We start from the raw sequence: 16,957 nt of genomic DNA on the forward strand, positions 1-16,957 counted from the left end.
CAATATGGCGATTATCTGAATTTGGCTCAAATAATGTTTATCATTTTTGCAAAATTCCTGAACATTTCAAGAATCTTGAAATTCCTTGATTTAACTGTATTTTCAAGATATTTAAAAATCAAGATATTCTGGTTAGAATTGAAGTTGAATTTATAGATCCCGAGATAATTTTCCCTAATCGAGATTACATTCCCCTAATATTTCTTAGAATTCCTTGACATGTTCAGATTTTCAAGATTTTTTCCGATATCCTATCGATCTGAATCAAATTCCAGAAGAATAATTTTTATCGTTTTCCCTAATCGAGAATAAAATTCCTGACCATTTCAAGAATCATGGAATTCCTTGATATTTTAAAGATTTTATAGATCGCACGCCTGAAAAATATGAAGGTGATTACGCATTCGTGATCTTTATATAAATTCAAAATAAAGCGTAGTTAATTGTTTTTTTTTTTATTTTTGGATTTTTGCAAATGTGAGATTTACTAAGTAAATATAATTTTTTTTGTCTAAGAATATTTTTTAGACATAATTTTTGCCTTTTTCTAAATAACAAATGACTAGTACTTTTTTTTAAATATGTTTGAAAAAGTAAAGGGGGGCTGGGCAGGAACAATACAAATTAGGAAGTAACGGGAAGTAGGAGGTGAGGGGAAAATGTAATTCTTTGAAAATTTATATAATAACACTATTAAAATTTTTTTTCATTTCAAAAAAAAAAAGTAATTAGAAAAAACATTAAAAACAAATGAAAATTGATAAACTGTCAATAAACAAACAAAAAAACTATCTGTTTGAAGATGATGCGCTTTTCACACCATGTGATTTCAATTTTGTATTAATTTTCGTGGTTTGTGTTGTTGCACCAGTATTGTTTGCCAATTTTAGCGTGTCAGCAGTATTATTGGCACTGGCTCCACTAGTAGCGGCTCCAAACTCTTGTTGTATGGACGGTGGTGGGGCTGTAAGTTGCTGTTGTTGTTGTTGTTGTTGTTGCTGATTACGATGATGTCCACGGCCACGTGATCTTACTCCCTGGCTTCTTGTAGGTGCCGGGGTGGATTGTGCTGCGATTGCTGCGGCTGTGATGATGACATTGGATGTGTGCTACGACACAAACCCACAAACTGGCAATCGGAATAATACTTCTGGGTTAGTTTATTTTGTCTTCTTTCATTTTTTTTTTTTTAATATATCGGTTATAACGACATTTAAGGGACTACACACTTATCGATGTTATAAGCGATATGTAACTTTTAAGGTAGTATGAGCGCCAAGGCAAGTTTAGTTTGGTAATGCTTTCTCTAAAAATCATCCTTCTCTGAGGCAAAAAAAGACCGGTCGTCAAAAGACAAGTTGGATCATCAAGAGTCGAATCAAGACGCCTCAACATGAATCAATGGTCACTATAACCGACTTCATTGTACAATAGAACAACACAAGACAAAAAATTACAAGAGTCACCATAACTGTTGTCAGTCATAATGTGACGAATTGGCTAAGTGCCGACTGAATGATGTGGGTGGCCTATATTATAGGTAGATATCTAAAAAACGGAGGTTAAACCCCATTATTATTAATTATCAGTAATTATGTTACAAGGGGGCTCATTTCGTGGTTTTTTTGACTAAATTCATCCTTCTCCAAGGAGGAATGAAAGCCCTATCGTCAAAAGATAAGTTAGAACAGCAAGCTGATCGAATTGCGGTGCTTCAACCTAACTCTTTGGTGTTGGGGTGAAGCACCGCAATCAACAATTTTCTGCTAGTCTTTTGTCGATCGTGCTTCGAGGATGATTTTTAGCGAAAGATTCTCTAAATTATTTTTTAGTTACATTTCTTTTAGAAGATAAAATTTTCTGTAGAGATAAAAACGTACACATTATCACTTACAAGGACTATCGGATATAACGACTATAATTGTGAATTCCTCTAATCCCGTTATAACCGGTTTTGACGGTTGATAATTTTTTAAACTTAAAAGTCTCAGTTTTTTGTTTTGATAGTGTGTAATTTGTGAGATTCAGTCAAAGTTTATCTGGTAAGATGGTTTCGCTATCCTAGGCAAAGTATATTAAAAGTGGCGTTTCAAAAATTTATATCAATATAAAGTGTTTCAGGAAAATTGATAAGCTATTTTCAAATTTCATTCCAAGAGAAATCTTTGATGATGAAAAAAGAAAAATCTATTTGCTCATCATTAAAAAAAATTTCAAAGCTTTTCCTGAAACAGTTTGAGTAATGTTAGTAATGATTACCCCATTCTAAAAATAAAATTAAGTTTCTATTTATTCCAAAAAAAATTCCAAAGCATATTAATTACGGTCGTATATTATGTAAGCCTTAAGATTTACGCATCAACGGAAAGGTATCGATGACGTGGACGGATAGACAAATAGCGTGCATGACATTGCCTGATTTTAGCACTCTTATTTTGGTAAACTTCATTTACTAAAATTGCTTTCAGTAATTCAGTATTCAAGGCAGTATAATCTTTGGCAACTGAATTCATTTTGGCTTTTATTTTGAACGAAAATATATAGCCAAAATCGGTTATAACGACACATCGGTTATAGTGACCAGCTATCATTGGAATTAATTATTTTTAATTGTTTAGGCCCTTAAGAATATGTACTTAAGCGGATTTTTCAAAAGTTAAATTATTTTTGGAGATACAGCGACTTTTAACGAAGTTCGAATTGATCGCTCTGTACTGCGAGCTTCTGTTGATTCAAAAAAAGGCAAAAAAACAGGTCATATGATATATAAGAAGGGCCAATGTATGGATCTGAGATACTCTGCCGGAATTGTCTCTCAAACTTAAAACGCGGTTTTCATGAAAACTACATTTTTGGAAGTTCGACTCGACCGATTTCTTTGAAATATGGTGGAAATCTTCCTTATAAATCTTCATATTCTCTGACATTTCTAGGTACATCGCCCCCTCCCCCTCTGCAAACAATTTTAGCCTTCTCTGATCGATACTAAAATCCCTTGACATATCTAGGCTTTCCAGGTAGGTCTTTTGACGGCCAGGTTTTCATTTTCCTCAACGATTGGTGATTTTTATTAAAAATCACAAAATAAGTTCCTAATTACATTTCTCTTAGAAGATAATTATTCGTAAAAGATAATATATACACGGTGTTCTGTTATTGACTGCAGATCGTGGGCCTACAGAATAAGCTCATAAAGACGAGGGAAAAAGTTATTTACCAATTTTGGATCTGAGCCCTAATTTAGGCGCTACAGGTATGACAAAAATTGATAAATTTATTCATTCACTGAATATCATTCGATAACCAGCAGCCAATGATAATCAGTAGATATTAATAAATTTCATTTAATAATATTCAACTTAAGAAGGGATATCAACTGATTTCATTCGATTAAAATATAAAAAGTAGAGATTTGACAAAAACCAATGAAATAATTTTTTTAAATGTTTTTTCAAAATAATATAATCGAATGAAATCAGTTGATATCCCTTCTTAAGTTGAATATTATTAAATGAAATTTACTAATATCTACTGATTATCTTTGGATCTTGGTTATCGAATGATATTCAGTGAATGAACAAATTTATCAATTTTTGTCATACCTGTAGCGCCCAAATTAGGGCTCAGATCCAAAATTGGTAAATAACTTTTTCCATCGTCTTTATGAGCTTATTCTGTAGGCCCACGATCTGCAGTCAATAACAGAACACCGTGTATATATATATCGTTTATAGCAACCGTAATTTTAGGTCCCTCCAATGTCATTTATAATCGATTTTGATTGTTCTTTGATCGAATTGTAGAATCGAAAATGATTTTAATCGTAGATTATACTGGATTTAAAGAGACTATATTACACACATAGTAGCCCAGAAAAATAAAGGTTTTTCTACTTAAAAAATTCAAGAGAAGTTTTTTCGCCGAGATTATTTTTATTCGGATGCAAGAACTTACTTATGTAAAGTCCATTACTAAATCATGTACGAAAAAAAAGATTCACTTGGATTTTTTAAGCGGATCGACGTTTTTATTTTCTTATTTTTCTGGGCTATAGACCATATTAGAACAGAAAAACACACATATATTTAAAAAAAAACAATGGAATTAATAAAAAAGTAAATTTGAAAAACGCACCTTAAGAACAATCCGTGTAGCCAAAATGGTATTTCAACAATTTTAGTAGATATCAGTTTCGTAAATATTTAGTTTAGTATTAATTTCAAAAATTATTTAAGGACCTTTTCATAAATTTTCAAGCAACAACAAAATTAATTATTTAAAAACTCTGTATGTACTGAAATGAGCTTACGAGAAAATGTTTGTTTTTAAGGGAACATTTTTATTTCTAGATTTGAACGGCTTAAAATAATTATATTAAGGAATGTTTTCGTGTTGGAGCACATAAAAATGGCTTTAATTAGAATTAGCAAATTATCTGGATTATTTCAGAAAAAACAGGATATGTTATTTCATTTAGAGTTCTAAAACTGTTTTTCATTGACACAGATCTAAATTCCAAAGCATACTCCATAAGAACATATATATTAAGGACGTAAAACTAGAGTGGAGAGAGTAGCTATCTGAGCCAGCCGGTCGTTGCATACTTTATACTGCGCATCAGGTTGTCTTTTGTTTTCAATCAATTTAACAATTTCAATTGTTTTAAATCACTTAGACAGTCTGATGCGCAGTACAAAATACGCAAAGACCAATGGCTAGACCCCGACCAGAGAGGCATCTTAAATTCAGCCACAGGCGCTTATAGCTCGGCATAGCAGGTTCCATGTCCTTAATATATATGTTCTTGATTCTTCTACTAGTTCTCCCTACGATTTTTTGATAAAAAAAATACTGAATTGTTAATTTTTTTAAAATTTCCCCCAAGAAAAATATGCTATTTGGCCTACAGAGCTATCGGAAAATAAATTAAGCAATCTCCCTACAACTAGTATCTCATATACCGATCATTTTCTCTGACCGATCTAAAATCCTCAAACTATTCTTCAATTTATTCAGGATCTTAAAATTCTGTAACCCTTCCAGATTTAATCATCATCCAGTCCAATAAATTCTAGGTATATGAGGTGCTGGTTTTTTGGAAACTGCTCTTTACCGAGAGCTAAGATCGATCGTACGCTCTCCGATTCGAAAACGATCCGAATTATAACATATCCAAAATTATTGAAATCCCTGCTTTCTTAAAAGAATTGAAAAGTTGCTTATTTTCGAAAATAAATCAATCACATGAAAAGGTCCTTAAAAAATTACACAGATAATTTGTAAAAAAAAAAAAAAAAAAAAACATTGACAATTTTTTGAAAAATCCAAACAATTACTAAAAATACATCAAATACAATAATATTTTGGCCAAATTATTTTTTATGGTACAATTTACGAATAATTAAATTGCGCAGGCGTTATTGAATTTTATTACTAATAACAAAAGCGATTTTAGGGTGGTAATAATTAGGATCTTAAAATTGTATTAGGAATAATTCTAAAATTGTGCTGTTATTTTGTAAGGCGTAGAAAGGATTTTCCATTTAAAATGATACAAGGGCACTCAAAAAATTTCACATTTCGACGACGTTCGCAATTGCATGGTGTTTGTATAATTTACTGAATCGATTTTTAATTTAAAATCACTTTCTAAAGTTTTTAAGGACTGTTTAGGCAAGTGGTAATAACCGACAGAAGAATCGTTTTGCCATCAAAAAAATCATTCTTTGCAGCCGTTGTTCCTTTCTATGTTTCTATGTATTGGATACACGATTCAATGAAAAATAATTAATTTTCAATACAAAAGTTCGGGGATAGAAACTTCGAAAATTGTATTGAAAACTAATTATCTATATATATCTATATCCCACTAATGTACTTTATTTTGTTAACTACGATAAACACCAATAAATGTCAGGAAGAGTCATATTTTGCAGTACATGTACACTGATAAAACGGCGTTTTTTTAAAACGAAATCTCGCTAGATTGACTTTTTGCCTCAAAAATCCCCTGCATACTCATCAACGATCTCGGAAATGACTCCAACGATTTTCATGAAATTGAGTATGTAGTTGATTTTTGAGGCAAAAAGTCAATCTAGCTAGGTTTCATTTTAAAAAAACGCCGTCTTATCAGTGTTTTTAGAAAAAACTGAAACATAAACTGCAAAATATGACTCTTCCTGACATCTATTAGTGTTTATCGTAGTTAACGAAATAAAGTACATTAGCGGGACAAGAATTGTTTGTTTAAATATATAAAATTAATTGACACACAAAATTTAAGTTTTTTGATATTACTTCCGTTTTGGTATCGAAACACCTTCAGTTTAAAATTTTTTCATTTTAAATAAAAAACCCTTACTAATTTAAAATGTTTGCCTTTTTGTTAATTGGTGCAAATAAATTTTTTTTTTATTTTGAATATTTCAAGCGGACTATTTCGACATTGATAAAAATTTAGTCGTGACTAATTTTGATCTAAGAAAACTAACGATAAGTGGCAATTTTTAAGATAGATCTAATTTTTTACAGGGTGGTGATCGAATTGTTCTTTTGAAATTCCGTTTTCCAAAATTCTCACCGTAAGTAGAATGATTTGAAATTATTTTAGTCGAAAAAAAAAATTGAAAACTTTATTTGCGTCAAATCCTCCTCTCCTTACGAAAAGCGTACCACCCGAAGGCGAGACGTCTCTGGGTAAGAGACAATATTTTAAGCAGATGAAGCTATAGGATTCTGTCATGGCCAGACGCCACACATAATGCCCACAGATACTAAACCTGACACCCTACAAGTTTCCGCAGGTGCAAATAATATGTATGGAGGTTTCTTCATCCAAGTGGGATAATCAGAGATCCCCATGTTATGAAGATGCTAGTTCAATCAACAATATCATGTCAAGAGACCCACCATCCTTTTCAACTGTGCTCTAGTGACTTTTAACCGAACACAGTCGAATGGCGTAGGTTATACACAATTTGACCTGCAAGTCCTGCGCAAAATTCTAGTAATCAAAATGGACTTGTCGTAGCCATTTCTTGATTCGATAAATTACGAAGCATCTTGCCATGGGATTGAAAAACTTAGGTGAAAATGGTGTTTGAGATGACCCCTCTCGTGGGAATGAGTTCGCTGCTTCATTCTCTTTAACGCTAGATGGCCCGGTATCCAGAATCATTTTCATTAAAGTAAATCGAGCGAGATTTTGTGATTAAAATTGACACAGAATATATTCATTCAGGTTTTCAAAATTTAATTATTATAATTTTTTAAACATTTTCTCTCTCTGATACTAAAATTCCCTGAGAATTCCTTGACTTTGCTCCGGAATTTCAAAATTTTTTGATATTTCAAGGTCGGTCGCCATCCTGAAATTGTGTCATAGTTCAATCTAAGTGAATTCTTTCCTTTTACACCGCGCTAGCTATTATCTACCCCTACTCTGATACCATGATATTTACATATCCTTAAATTAAATTAAATACAATCGAACCTGAATAAGCGAAAGTCAAAGGGACCACAATTGCTTTTTCACTTATGGATGTTTCTCACTCAACAAGGTACAGCGTACAACACGAGCAACAAATCGTAGAGAGAACTATTAGAAGAATCAAGAACAAATATATTAAGGACATGAAATCATCTATATCGAGCTATAAGTGGCCGTGGCTGAATTTAAGGCGCTTATTTGGGCGGGGTCAAGTCATCGGTCGTTGCGTACTCCGTACTTTGTACTCCGCATCAGTTGTCTAAGTGATCGAAAACAATTCGATTTTTGCCCTAATTTTCTAGATCAGTTTTATGTATTTTATAAATACGTATTTCGACTACCAAGTAGTCATCATGAGTAAGAATTAGGTAGTTAGTTGCACTTCCGCAACCAAATTAGCAAAGAGTTACATTCATAATAAGAGTAATCACGACTAGCTAATTCTTACTGATGATGACTACTTGGTAGTCGAAATATGTATTTATAAAATACAAAAAACTGATCTAGGAAATTGGGGCAAAAATCTAAATTTATTCCGAAATATCCTACAGTTCTCATGTATTATCTTCGATAATATTTATATAAAAAAAGAGAGATTGATGCGCAGTACAAAGTACGCAACGACCGACTCGCCCAGATAGGCGCCTTTTTTGCTACTAACCTCTCCAATCTAATTTTATGTCCTTAATACATATGTTCTTGAGCCCCAGTTTTAAAAGTCCACGAAGGGAAAGAGAAAAACAATTTTTCCTAATAAAGATTCTTGCTTTTCATTTATAGACGTTTTAGAGGACGAGACCTCGGAATTACTCTCACTTGTAGAGTTTTGTCGCTTATCAAGGTTTGACTGTAAATTGAGCAATCGAAAACATATTCGCTTCTCTAAATTGAAGCATGCGCACACATTAAAAAAATAGAAATAATTTGACCACAATAAAATTTGTGTTTCCAAAAAAATAATTGGGTTAGAAATTGGTTTGATTTTTTTTGTTAATTAAAACAGTAAACACATTCCATTGGTTCGAAACAAGCAACTTACAGTGGATGGTAAAGCTGGTTTCAAGTCAGATAGATTAATACGTTTATTGGTTGATGTATTATTTATTTTGTTAACAGCGCCAGCAGTGTTCGCGTTGGCATTATTTGATGAGGATGACTTAGATGATGCTTGCCTAGGCAGATTATTATCAGATGATTTCATTATATCTGAGGATGATGCTATTGTTGCTAATAGTAATTCTTGAACAAACAAACTACGATTTGCTCGTAAACGTTCTAATTTCTCTTGTTCTTCCTCACTTAATGGTTCTTCAATATTTCTAGAAACAACACAATTCAAAAAATTTTACAACTAATACAAAAAAAATTCGTTAAGATTTAAGTAATGTTCCTACGATGGGACCTTTATTTTCGGAGCTACAACCATGGAGATTATAAAGAAGGAGAACGATCGCTACGTGCTAAAGCATTAGCCAAGCTGTCCCTAAAAATTTGTAGAATTTATAGTTCGTATTTCAGCCACCAGTCGGTAAGTAGTATCTACGAAGTTAGCTGTTTATGAGAACAAGTAGATGAAGTTAGTTGCATAATGTTCAAATTGAATGATATTATTTACACGTATATTAAACGTTGATAGATCATTGGAAATTAGCGCACAACAGCCCGGTTTTAATGAGACAACTTAGCGATCGCAGCGCCTCACTTATTTTGTCCATATTTCGGGGACAATATTTTCTATAGCGATCGTTCTCCTGTTTTATAACCTCCATGGCTGCAACTATAATATGATAAAACGCCGGTAAGGTGTTTAATTTATAACCCCTGCTTAGGAAGGCAACCTGCAGTAATGTCCATTCCCACGTTTTTAAAGTATGTATTTTCTGAAATCAGCGAGGTAAAAAACCCCAGTGCACCCTTTGTTATAGCTCAATTATTTCAAGTTGCGAGCGATTCGCGTAATACAGCGTTTTCAACGCCACCATCTTGAAGAACGTAATGAAATCAGGAGTTTTCGGACAATTGATTTACATGCACTCATCAATTTTGAGATACACAGAACAAGAAACGGAGGTGAAATGACCCTGAAGATAAGTACCCTAGAAATAACGGCCCCACCGTGGAAACATTTATTAAATAGAAAAAACAAAGAAAAGTGAATCACATGCCCCAAGTTTTGTCACTTGAACACAAAATTCGAAGTGAAACCTCTTAGCATATTGACTATAAGTAGTAGAGATCCATCACTAATAAGTTATACCCCCTCCCTCATTTTATGTTTTTTATAGTTCAATGTTTTATCCCTATATATTACAAATGTAAAAGTGAAGATGTTTGTTTGTTTGTTTGTGAGTTTGTTACGCTTTCACGCAACTGATACACTCAATGAATCAAAACTATACAACATTTCAAAAAAAAATTAAAATCTGTACATATATTTTACCTGGGTAAAACAATTCCAGCGCCTATTTCGAGTCTTATGGAAGGGGGATAAGCGAGAACAAGAGAGGTGGAGGCTACAACGCGATGGTCTTTACTTTTAAGCCTAACAAAGCGGACGGGTATTAAGCTAGTAATGAAATAAAAATCGCGAAAAACACGGTATTTTTCAAAATATTTTTTAATGAAGAAATACCGACTTAAAAAAGGACTAGAAAGTTGGGTGTCAAAAGGCATTTCCTTGACACTAAGTCAACTTCCACAACAAATGTTCAACCCTCTAACTCAGTTTAAGTAGCTCTGTAGATGTGCAAACCTTTTTTTACTGCTAAAAAATATGATTTTGAGATATAAATAAGGGGGAAAGGGAGTTAGGAAGTTGATAAAACCAAAAGACCATTCCTTGATACTAACCTAATTTATATACTAATTTTGGAAGGGCTGTCGTTTTTGGAGGAGGTATGATTTTGTGGTATAAAGGGAGTAGTAGAGCTGGAAAATTCCCAACCTATATATATCGATTTTCAACACTAACTTAATTTGGAGAGAAAATTTTTGAAAATAAAGAAAAATCATTAAAAACTTACGATGCTAATAAAAATTGATAGTTGTATTGCTGTTGATGTGAATCAGGCGCTGTATTATTGGCATGTTGTTTGGAAACAATTGTGCTAATACCAGATGGGGGTAAAGGTCCACCACCAGATCCACCACTAACAGACACACTTACAGCACCAGTAGCAGCATTATTTGATGAGGATCCCCCAGGTACTGCTGATGTTGTGGTTGATGAACCAAGACTGGATGTGGCTGTTTGCCGACGTGGTAAGCGTTCTAACTGTTGTCGGGCGGCCTGTGAGAATGTAAGCTAATCGCAATATCAGTTACCAATTCAAAATAAACAAAAAGCATCAATCTTAAAGTAACATTTTACACTAAAATTGGACCCAAAAATTTGGAAAATTATCAGACCATTTCACTAAGAAATTGTCGTAAATCGATACCAGAAATCGCTGTTTGTATGTTATTTTTTGGCATGCGACAGGCCAAATTGTGTATAACCCCAGCTAGGTCATTCAACTATGCTCGCCTAAAACTAATCACCTTCAAACATGGGAATCTTTAATGATTTCACTTGCAGGGTCTGTATGGAAAACTATGAAACCTCCATACATGTTATTTGCTGCAGGGCGTCAGGTTCAGTCCTGGAAGGAATCTTGGCTGGGAAGCTGCAGGCTTTCTACGTGGGATGTAGCCTCAACAGAATTTAAATTTTTCATCTATTTAAATGAGCATCTCTTCCTCGGAGACGTCTCGTCGTCGCAATTACACGTGACAGGTTGTTCTCAAGAAGGGTACAGAGGACCCCTTGCTCTAGGTACTAGGGACCTATTTGCGGTACCACCTTATGTTTTTTATTATTATTAATGGTCGTTGTCTCAAAAAATACGCAGTCAACCATGAAATAAATCCGATTTTTGTAATTTTTGGGTCAATAAACAAAAATAGGGTTTATTTGGCGGTTTAACGCACAAATTTTCTAAATACCGATTAAAAAATTACACTTTGGATCGAATTTCAGGTTTATCTCAGAAACTTAGCATTAAATCATCAAATGAACCAGATTTTTTATTTTCTTGGGTCATTTTTACACAGTATACTGAGTTTTATCGAAATTTCCAAACAATTTTTCTTGATTTTTTTAGAAATTTGATAAATCTTATTATATAAAGTAATTTTGATCCAAAAACTTCGAAAATCGAATTTATTTGACGGTTTGTTGAGGATTTTCTGCGGTATCATTTTAAATCATATATGAAGCGAAATATTTTGGAGTGATTTTCGACAAGATCATAAGAAATGTTCATTTTATCGTCAAATATCGTTTTTGGGTCGTCCAAACCCAATATATTCCAAAAATAAACAAAAATTTTTAAATTTCTTGGTATGTTTTTAAGTGTACCGATCAAGTATCGATAAAATCGAAAAAAATATTTGTAAAAAATTTATCTTAGCCACTGAGCCAGTAATATCTGAATGTCGTCAACTGTCAAAAACCTGGTAGTTGTAGAGCAGACCATCCCGAGTGATACTAAGAATCTCTAACCTTTCTTCAAAGTTGTAGGGAAATATTAATGATCTAAACGAGCTGCCAAAAACCAGAAAGCAGTGTGGTTTTGTAAATTAGCCCAAAACCAAGTAAAGTGTGAAGTTTTTAGAAGATAAGGACATTCAGGCGTTACTAGCTCTCGGACTACTTTTGGTTTGAATATTAATTATAATTTAAGGTAATTAAAGCCCAAATAACAAAACATTAATTTTATCGTTGGATATTTTTCGAAATTTTTTGATTTTCTTGTTTTGCAAAAATATGCCTGGCTAAATATATTCTCTGATTATTGAACATTCTGATTTAGCACTCTCTTTTGTTGGAAACTTCTCAACTTTTTTTAATCTGATCCGCTGATAACAGACCGAAAATAATTAAACTCTCCCATAATCCAGATAAATATAAAATTTGCTATTAACCTGTTGTCTTTCCAACTGCAATTGCATTTGTAATTGTTGCAATTGAGTTGGATTATTTGGAGCATGTGGAGATGAAGTAGCAACTATTCCACTACCAGCTGATCTGCGCACACCACTTAACTGTGATAGTAACTCAGCAATTGGATCAACCGTATCACGAGCAGATGGCGATAACGATGATAATCCACCAGACGAACTAGAAACAAATAACAATTTTTGTTAATATTTGACAAATTATTACAGAACGGTTGAAAATATGAGAATCTGTTTCCTCCAGGAAAATTTTCATAGCCGAATATTTCTCTTTCAGGGAATCATCAATTTTAAAATGGCGCACAATTAAAAATAAACAGCCTCCCAAAAAAAAAAAATTTCTGGCACGATTCCGACAAAAGGCTTTCAAATTTTCCAATCGTTCTAAAGTTATTGTCAAATATTACGTTCGGCGATACTTACTTAAAATGCATATTTGAGCGGCGAGCACGAGCTCCAGCAACACCACGAGGCCCATGGGTGGTACGACGCATACCGTGGCGAGCAGCAGCCGATGAAGCAGAAGCTGGAGCGCCAGTAGCACTAGGATCATCTAAGAATGAAATCAGGTCTCTTGGTCCACCACTTCCAGTGCCTCCACCAGTGCGATGTTCTACAGCAAGATGTCCAGCTAAATCATCCGTAATCATGTTTGGATCACCTCCAATCATTGCAGCACATACGGGACATACCTAAAACAGTTTTAAATAGTATTTGGGCTCGGAAAAGCTTACTAATCCAGACGACTCGTATGTAAGTCATATTTGACTTGGCGTTACCCTTGATTTTTTTTTTCTTGATCGTATATTACGAATTTTTGATCTCTTGTCCGACAATTGGCGATATTTTATACAAAGATCTGTCATAGCTTAAGGCTAAAAAAACCAGAGATCAAAATTTTGTAATCAACGTTTCAAAAATAAAATATCAAAAGTGTTCCCGAGTCAAAAATGACTTGCATATGAAATTTATGGACAGCGTCTGGAATATTATTTGGATGAAAAATAGATACTTACTACTTCAAATGAAGTATCAGGATGTTCTGCGCACACATGTTCTTGCAATGTTGTATCAGTGAATCCCATTCGGCTACAATAAGGGCAGGTGTAGCTCTGAGGTTGATCCACAGTGATCACTTCACCACCGTAGTACAATTCTAAGATTAAAAAAAAACAAAAATAAGTTTTAGTATTGTAAACAATCCGTTCTAATAATTTCAGAATCGATAATAACGACATCGCTTATATCGATGAATCGGCGAGGTCGAAATTGAACCTAAATATAAATAAGAACGTCCCAGTCCGGCCCTTTGATGTTCCAGATTATCTTTTTATGACCGGGTTTTAATTTTTTTAGGACGATTTTTGGTCTAATTTCTTCAAATTACTTATTAAGTTGTTCAAAAGTTTTGTCCGTCTTAATGTCATGTGTTTTTGTAACTCCAGACCTCAATAAATGTCTATTCTACTGTGTCGTTCGACCTGGACAATAATCGATAGAGAATTTTGTTCTGTATACATTGATGCAGTTCATTTTTTTCCAAATTTTAATTTTTTGGCACTTTTTAGCTTATTACTATTATATGATGTCGTTAAGCGATTTGCCGCCGATTTTTCTCTTCGAATTCAAACTGAACCAAAGATCTGTCGAAATAGCCCGAAAAATTAACCAGACATTTGGTCATAATAAGGTTAATGGACGCACTGTTCGACGTTGGCTTGTAAAATTTCGTTATGGAGATTTTTAGACTTGAAGATGAGCCCCGAAGTGGTTGACCTAGAGTAATCCAGGATGAGGATTTGAGAATCCTGGTAGAGACTGGTTTAGAATGTATGGAAACGTCAAAAAACTTGAAAAGTGATTCACTATAACTTTATGCAACCGAGCCACAGCAGAGTCCGGAAGTTTCACAAATCACCGTCCGAATATTGAACAAATTGAGCGTCGAAATTTGGCTTTAGGCAACATACTCTCCAGACCTCTTGCCACCCAACTACCAAATCCGGACAAAAACGGCTGTCGACGACTTTATCGAATCTCGAGAACCAAATTTTTATGCCAATGGAATTAATCGACATTTGCCACGTTGGCAAATTGAATAAGTATTCACTGAGATATTAGAGTTAAAGGTAGATTCATAAAAACGAAGAAAACTTTTGAAACCTAATAGTTCCTAGTGGCATATGTCTAAGAGGATAATTATTTCCAGAACGATTACATGTAAATATCACTTTTGACGACTATCAGATATAAGGACCATAATGTAGTTTTAACCGATTTAGATGAACTGGTCTGAGGTGAATCTTTATCAATTGGTATCCCATCATGTGTCTTAAATAAAAAATAAATGATTAGTAGACGGAATGTCGATGTCGCGAGCGTCCAGTTTTAATACAGAGACTACACACATTTCACTTTGGAAAAATTCCCGGAAAGCTGAATTTTTGCATGAACCTTCTATTTGTGGTTAACAAAATCAAGTCCCCATCGATCCGAATGCCGCTACAAAAGTTACCTGTGATCAAAGGTTTAGGAGTTCATACTGTACGTTACAACTTTTTGAATCGAATTATCTTAAAAACCGTTTTCTTACGAAAAAAGTAATTGTATGTTATTTGTAGGAAATTTCCTAATATATAAATTTAATAACCACTGTTTTTCGATAACAGTGGCCGTTAAGGAAATATTCGCAAAAAATCGTATTTGATGATCTTTGACCCCCAGTAACTTTTGTAGTGGCATATGGATCGTTGGGATTTTGTTTAGAACCACAAATAGAAGGTTCATGCAAAAATATCGCTTTCTGAAAATTTTTCTGAAGTTCGATCTTTATTTTTTCTTTAATTCCTGGATTATTTTCTCACTCAGTTGATTTAATCTACTTAAAAAATTCCGTGGTGATTCCCGATTTTATAGTACAGTTTATCTGATTTTTTTTAAATTGCAATTCATACATACTAAGTCAAAACGGAAGTTAAACGTCATCAGAAAGTAAAATCGATTTTTATACCATGTATTTATGAAATATACATAGTATATTAAGTTTAGTCCCAAGTTTGTAACGCTTAAAAATATTGATGCTACGAAAAAAATTTTGGTAAAGGTGTTCATAAAATCACCTAATTAGTCCATTTCCGGTTGTCTGTCTGTCTATCTGTCGTCTGTCCGTCTGTCATCACGATTACTGAAAAACGAAATCAAGCTTTTTATAGCGTGCTGAGGACGTAAAAAGTGAGGTTAAGTTCGTAAATGAGCAACATAGGTCAATTGGGTCTTACCCATCTTGTAAACCGTTAGAGATAGAACAAAAGTTTAAATGTAAAAAATGTTGCTTATAAAAAAATAAACAACTTTTGTTTGAAGAACTTTTTCGTAAACACCACTGTTTACACGTGAGAGTGCAAATTGTATAGTATGTATGTTATGGCTATATCAGTTATGTATGTGTAACATGTATGTATGTATAATGTGACAGAGTAATGAACACTGTCTATACATAGTATTTCAACAATTAACTCTGTCAATTGTTTGCTTTCACTTGTTTAATTACATTTTCAAAATATATTTGAATATATTCTCTGAAAAATTCAAATCGATCCGGCGAACACTCTTGGAAATTCACACATCTTTGTAAGGACGTATTATTACAATAAAATGTTCATATCGCTTAGAGTGATCATAAATATAGGGACTTTTCATTATCGTTATAATAGGTTTTGACGATTTTTCTATAATCAATTTCTACCCTGCAAATCGGATGTCGTTTAGGAATTCTCTCCTCCTTGGCCTTTTAAATCAACAATGACTAATATAATGATAAACTGAACTTACCAAAATCCGCTCGAGTTAAAATACACTGCATAGGATGATCCGTTGTATGGCGGGTGGTAGTTGCTCCTTGTTCATAACATTGGGCACAAAGATCGTAATCGAAACACACTAAACACTTGTAGCGACGTCCACGAAAATTTCCTTTGAGACATGCATCACAGCTAACACCTACATTGAATTGGAAGTTTTCGTTAAGTAGTTGTTATCAACATACAAATTTTTCATAGGCTACTATTTTTCGCGAGAAAAATAGAATATATGTTGCTATGTTTTACTATAAAATAAATAAAATATAATTTGTTCTAGAATAAATTTGTTTCGATATACCTTCATGGCGATTCATATTTAAAAAAATATTTATTTATCCACAAAATTGCTAATCAACTATAAATTTTTTTGTCTATTTATTTTAATTCCCCTAAAATTTTTCTCCCAATTAAAGTGTCACTACCAATTTTGTAATCAAGTCTATGCACTTTTGATATCCACAAATTTGTTATATCTAAAAAATTGTTTAATGATTTTTTAAATTGAATATTCATGTATTTAAGTTTAATTTTTAAGAGTATTTCACAAAAATTTTTATTTATTAATGTTGGAAAAAATGATTTTTGTCTAATGAGCCATGTTGTGACG

The 16,957-nt window shown here is 33.3% G+C and overlaps 1 protein-coding gene across 3 annotated transcripts; it reads right to left on the reverse strand.

The window, feature by feature from the left end:
* Nucleotides 1-658: 658 nt before the first annotated feature.
* Nucleotides 659-16,834, reverse strand: LOC123302505 (E3 ubiquitin-protein ligase KCMF1-like). 3 transcript variants are annotated; one of them, XM_044885458.1, is made up of 8 exons: nucleotides 16,649-16,834; nucleotides 16,322-16,489; nucleotides 13,507-13,646; nucleotides 12,914-13,182; nucleotides 12,458-12,653; nucleotides 10,516-10,781; nucleotides 8,532-8,811; nucleotides 659-1,109 (listed from the first exon to the last, which is right to left on the reverse strand). In XM_044885458.1, the coding sequence occupies exons 1-8, from the start codon at nucleotides 16,662-16,664 to the stop codon at nucleotides 789-791; spliced, it is 1,656 nt and encodes a 551-aa protein (XP_044741393.1). In that variant the 5' UTR covers nucleotides 16,665-16,834; the 3' UTR covers nucleotides 659-788. The 3 variants fall into 3 exon arrangements, with proteins under 3 accessions (XP_044741393.1, XP_044741392.1, XP_044741394.1); XM_044885457.1 differs by having other exon boundaries at nucleotides 10,516-10,796; XM_044885459.1 differs by having other exon boundaries at nucleotides 887-1,129; nucleotides 10,516-10,796; nucleotides 16,649-16,832.
* Between the last annotated feature and the right edge of the window lie 123 nt (nucleotides 16,835-16,957).

Source organism: Chrysoperla carnea, chromosome X (genome assembly GCF_905475395.1).
Source record: "Chrysoperla carnea chromosome X, inChrCarn1.1, whole genome shotgun sequence".
NCBI classification, from domain to species: domain Eukaryota; kingdom Metazoa; phylum Arthropoda; class Insecta; order Neuroptera; family Chrysopidae; genus Chrysoperla; species Chrysoperla carnea.

Bases quoted from the DNA above. Each gene is read 5' to 3' on its own strand.
- LOC123302505 (XM_044885457.1), bottom strand. The intron at 13,183-13,506 runs GTAAGTATCTAT...AAACTGTTTTAG, and splicing joins CTGATACTTCATTTGAAGTA to GTATGTCCCGTATGTGCTGC. The intron at 8,812-10,515 runs GTAAGTTTTTAA...TGTTGTTTCTAG, and splicing joins TATCAATTTTTATTAGCATC to AAATATTGAAGAACCATTAA.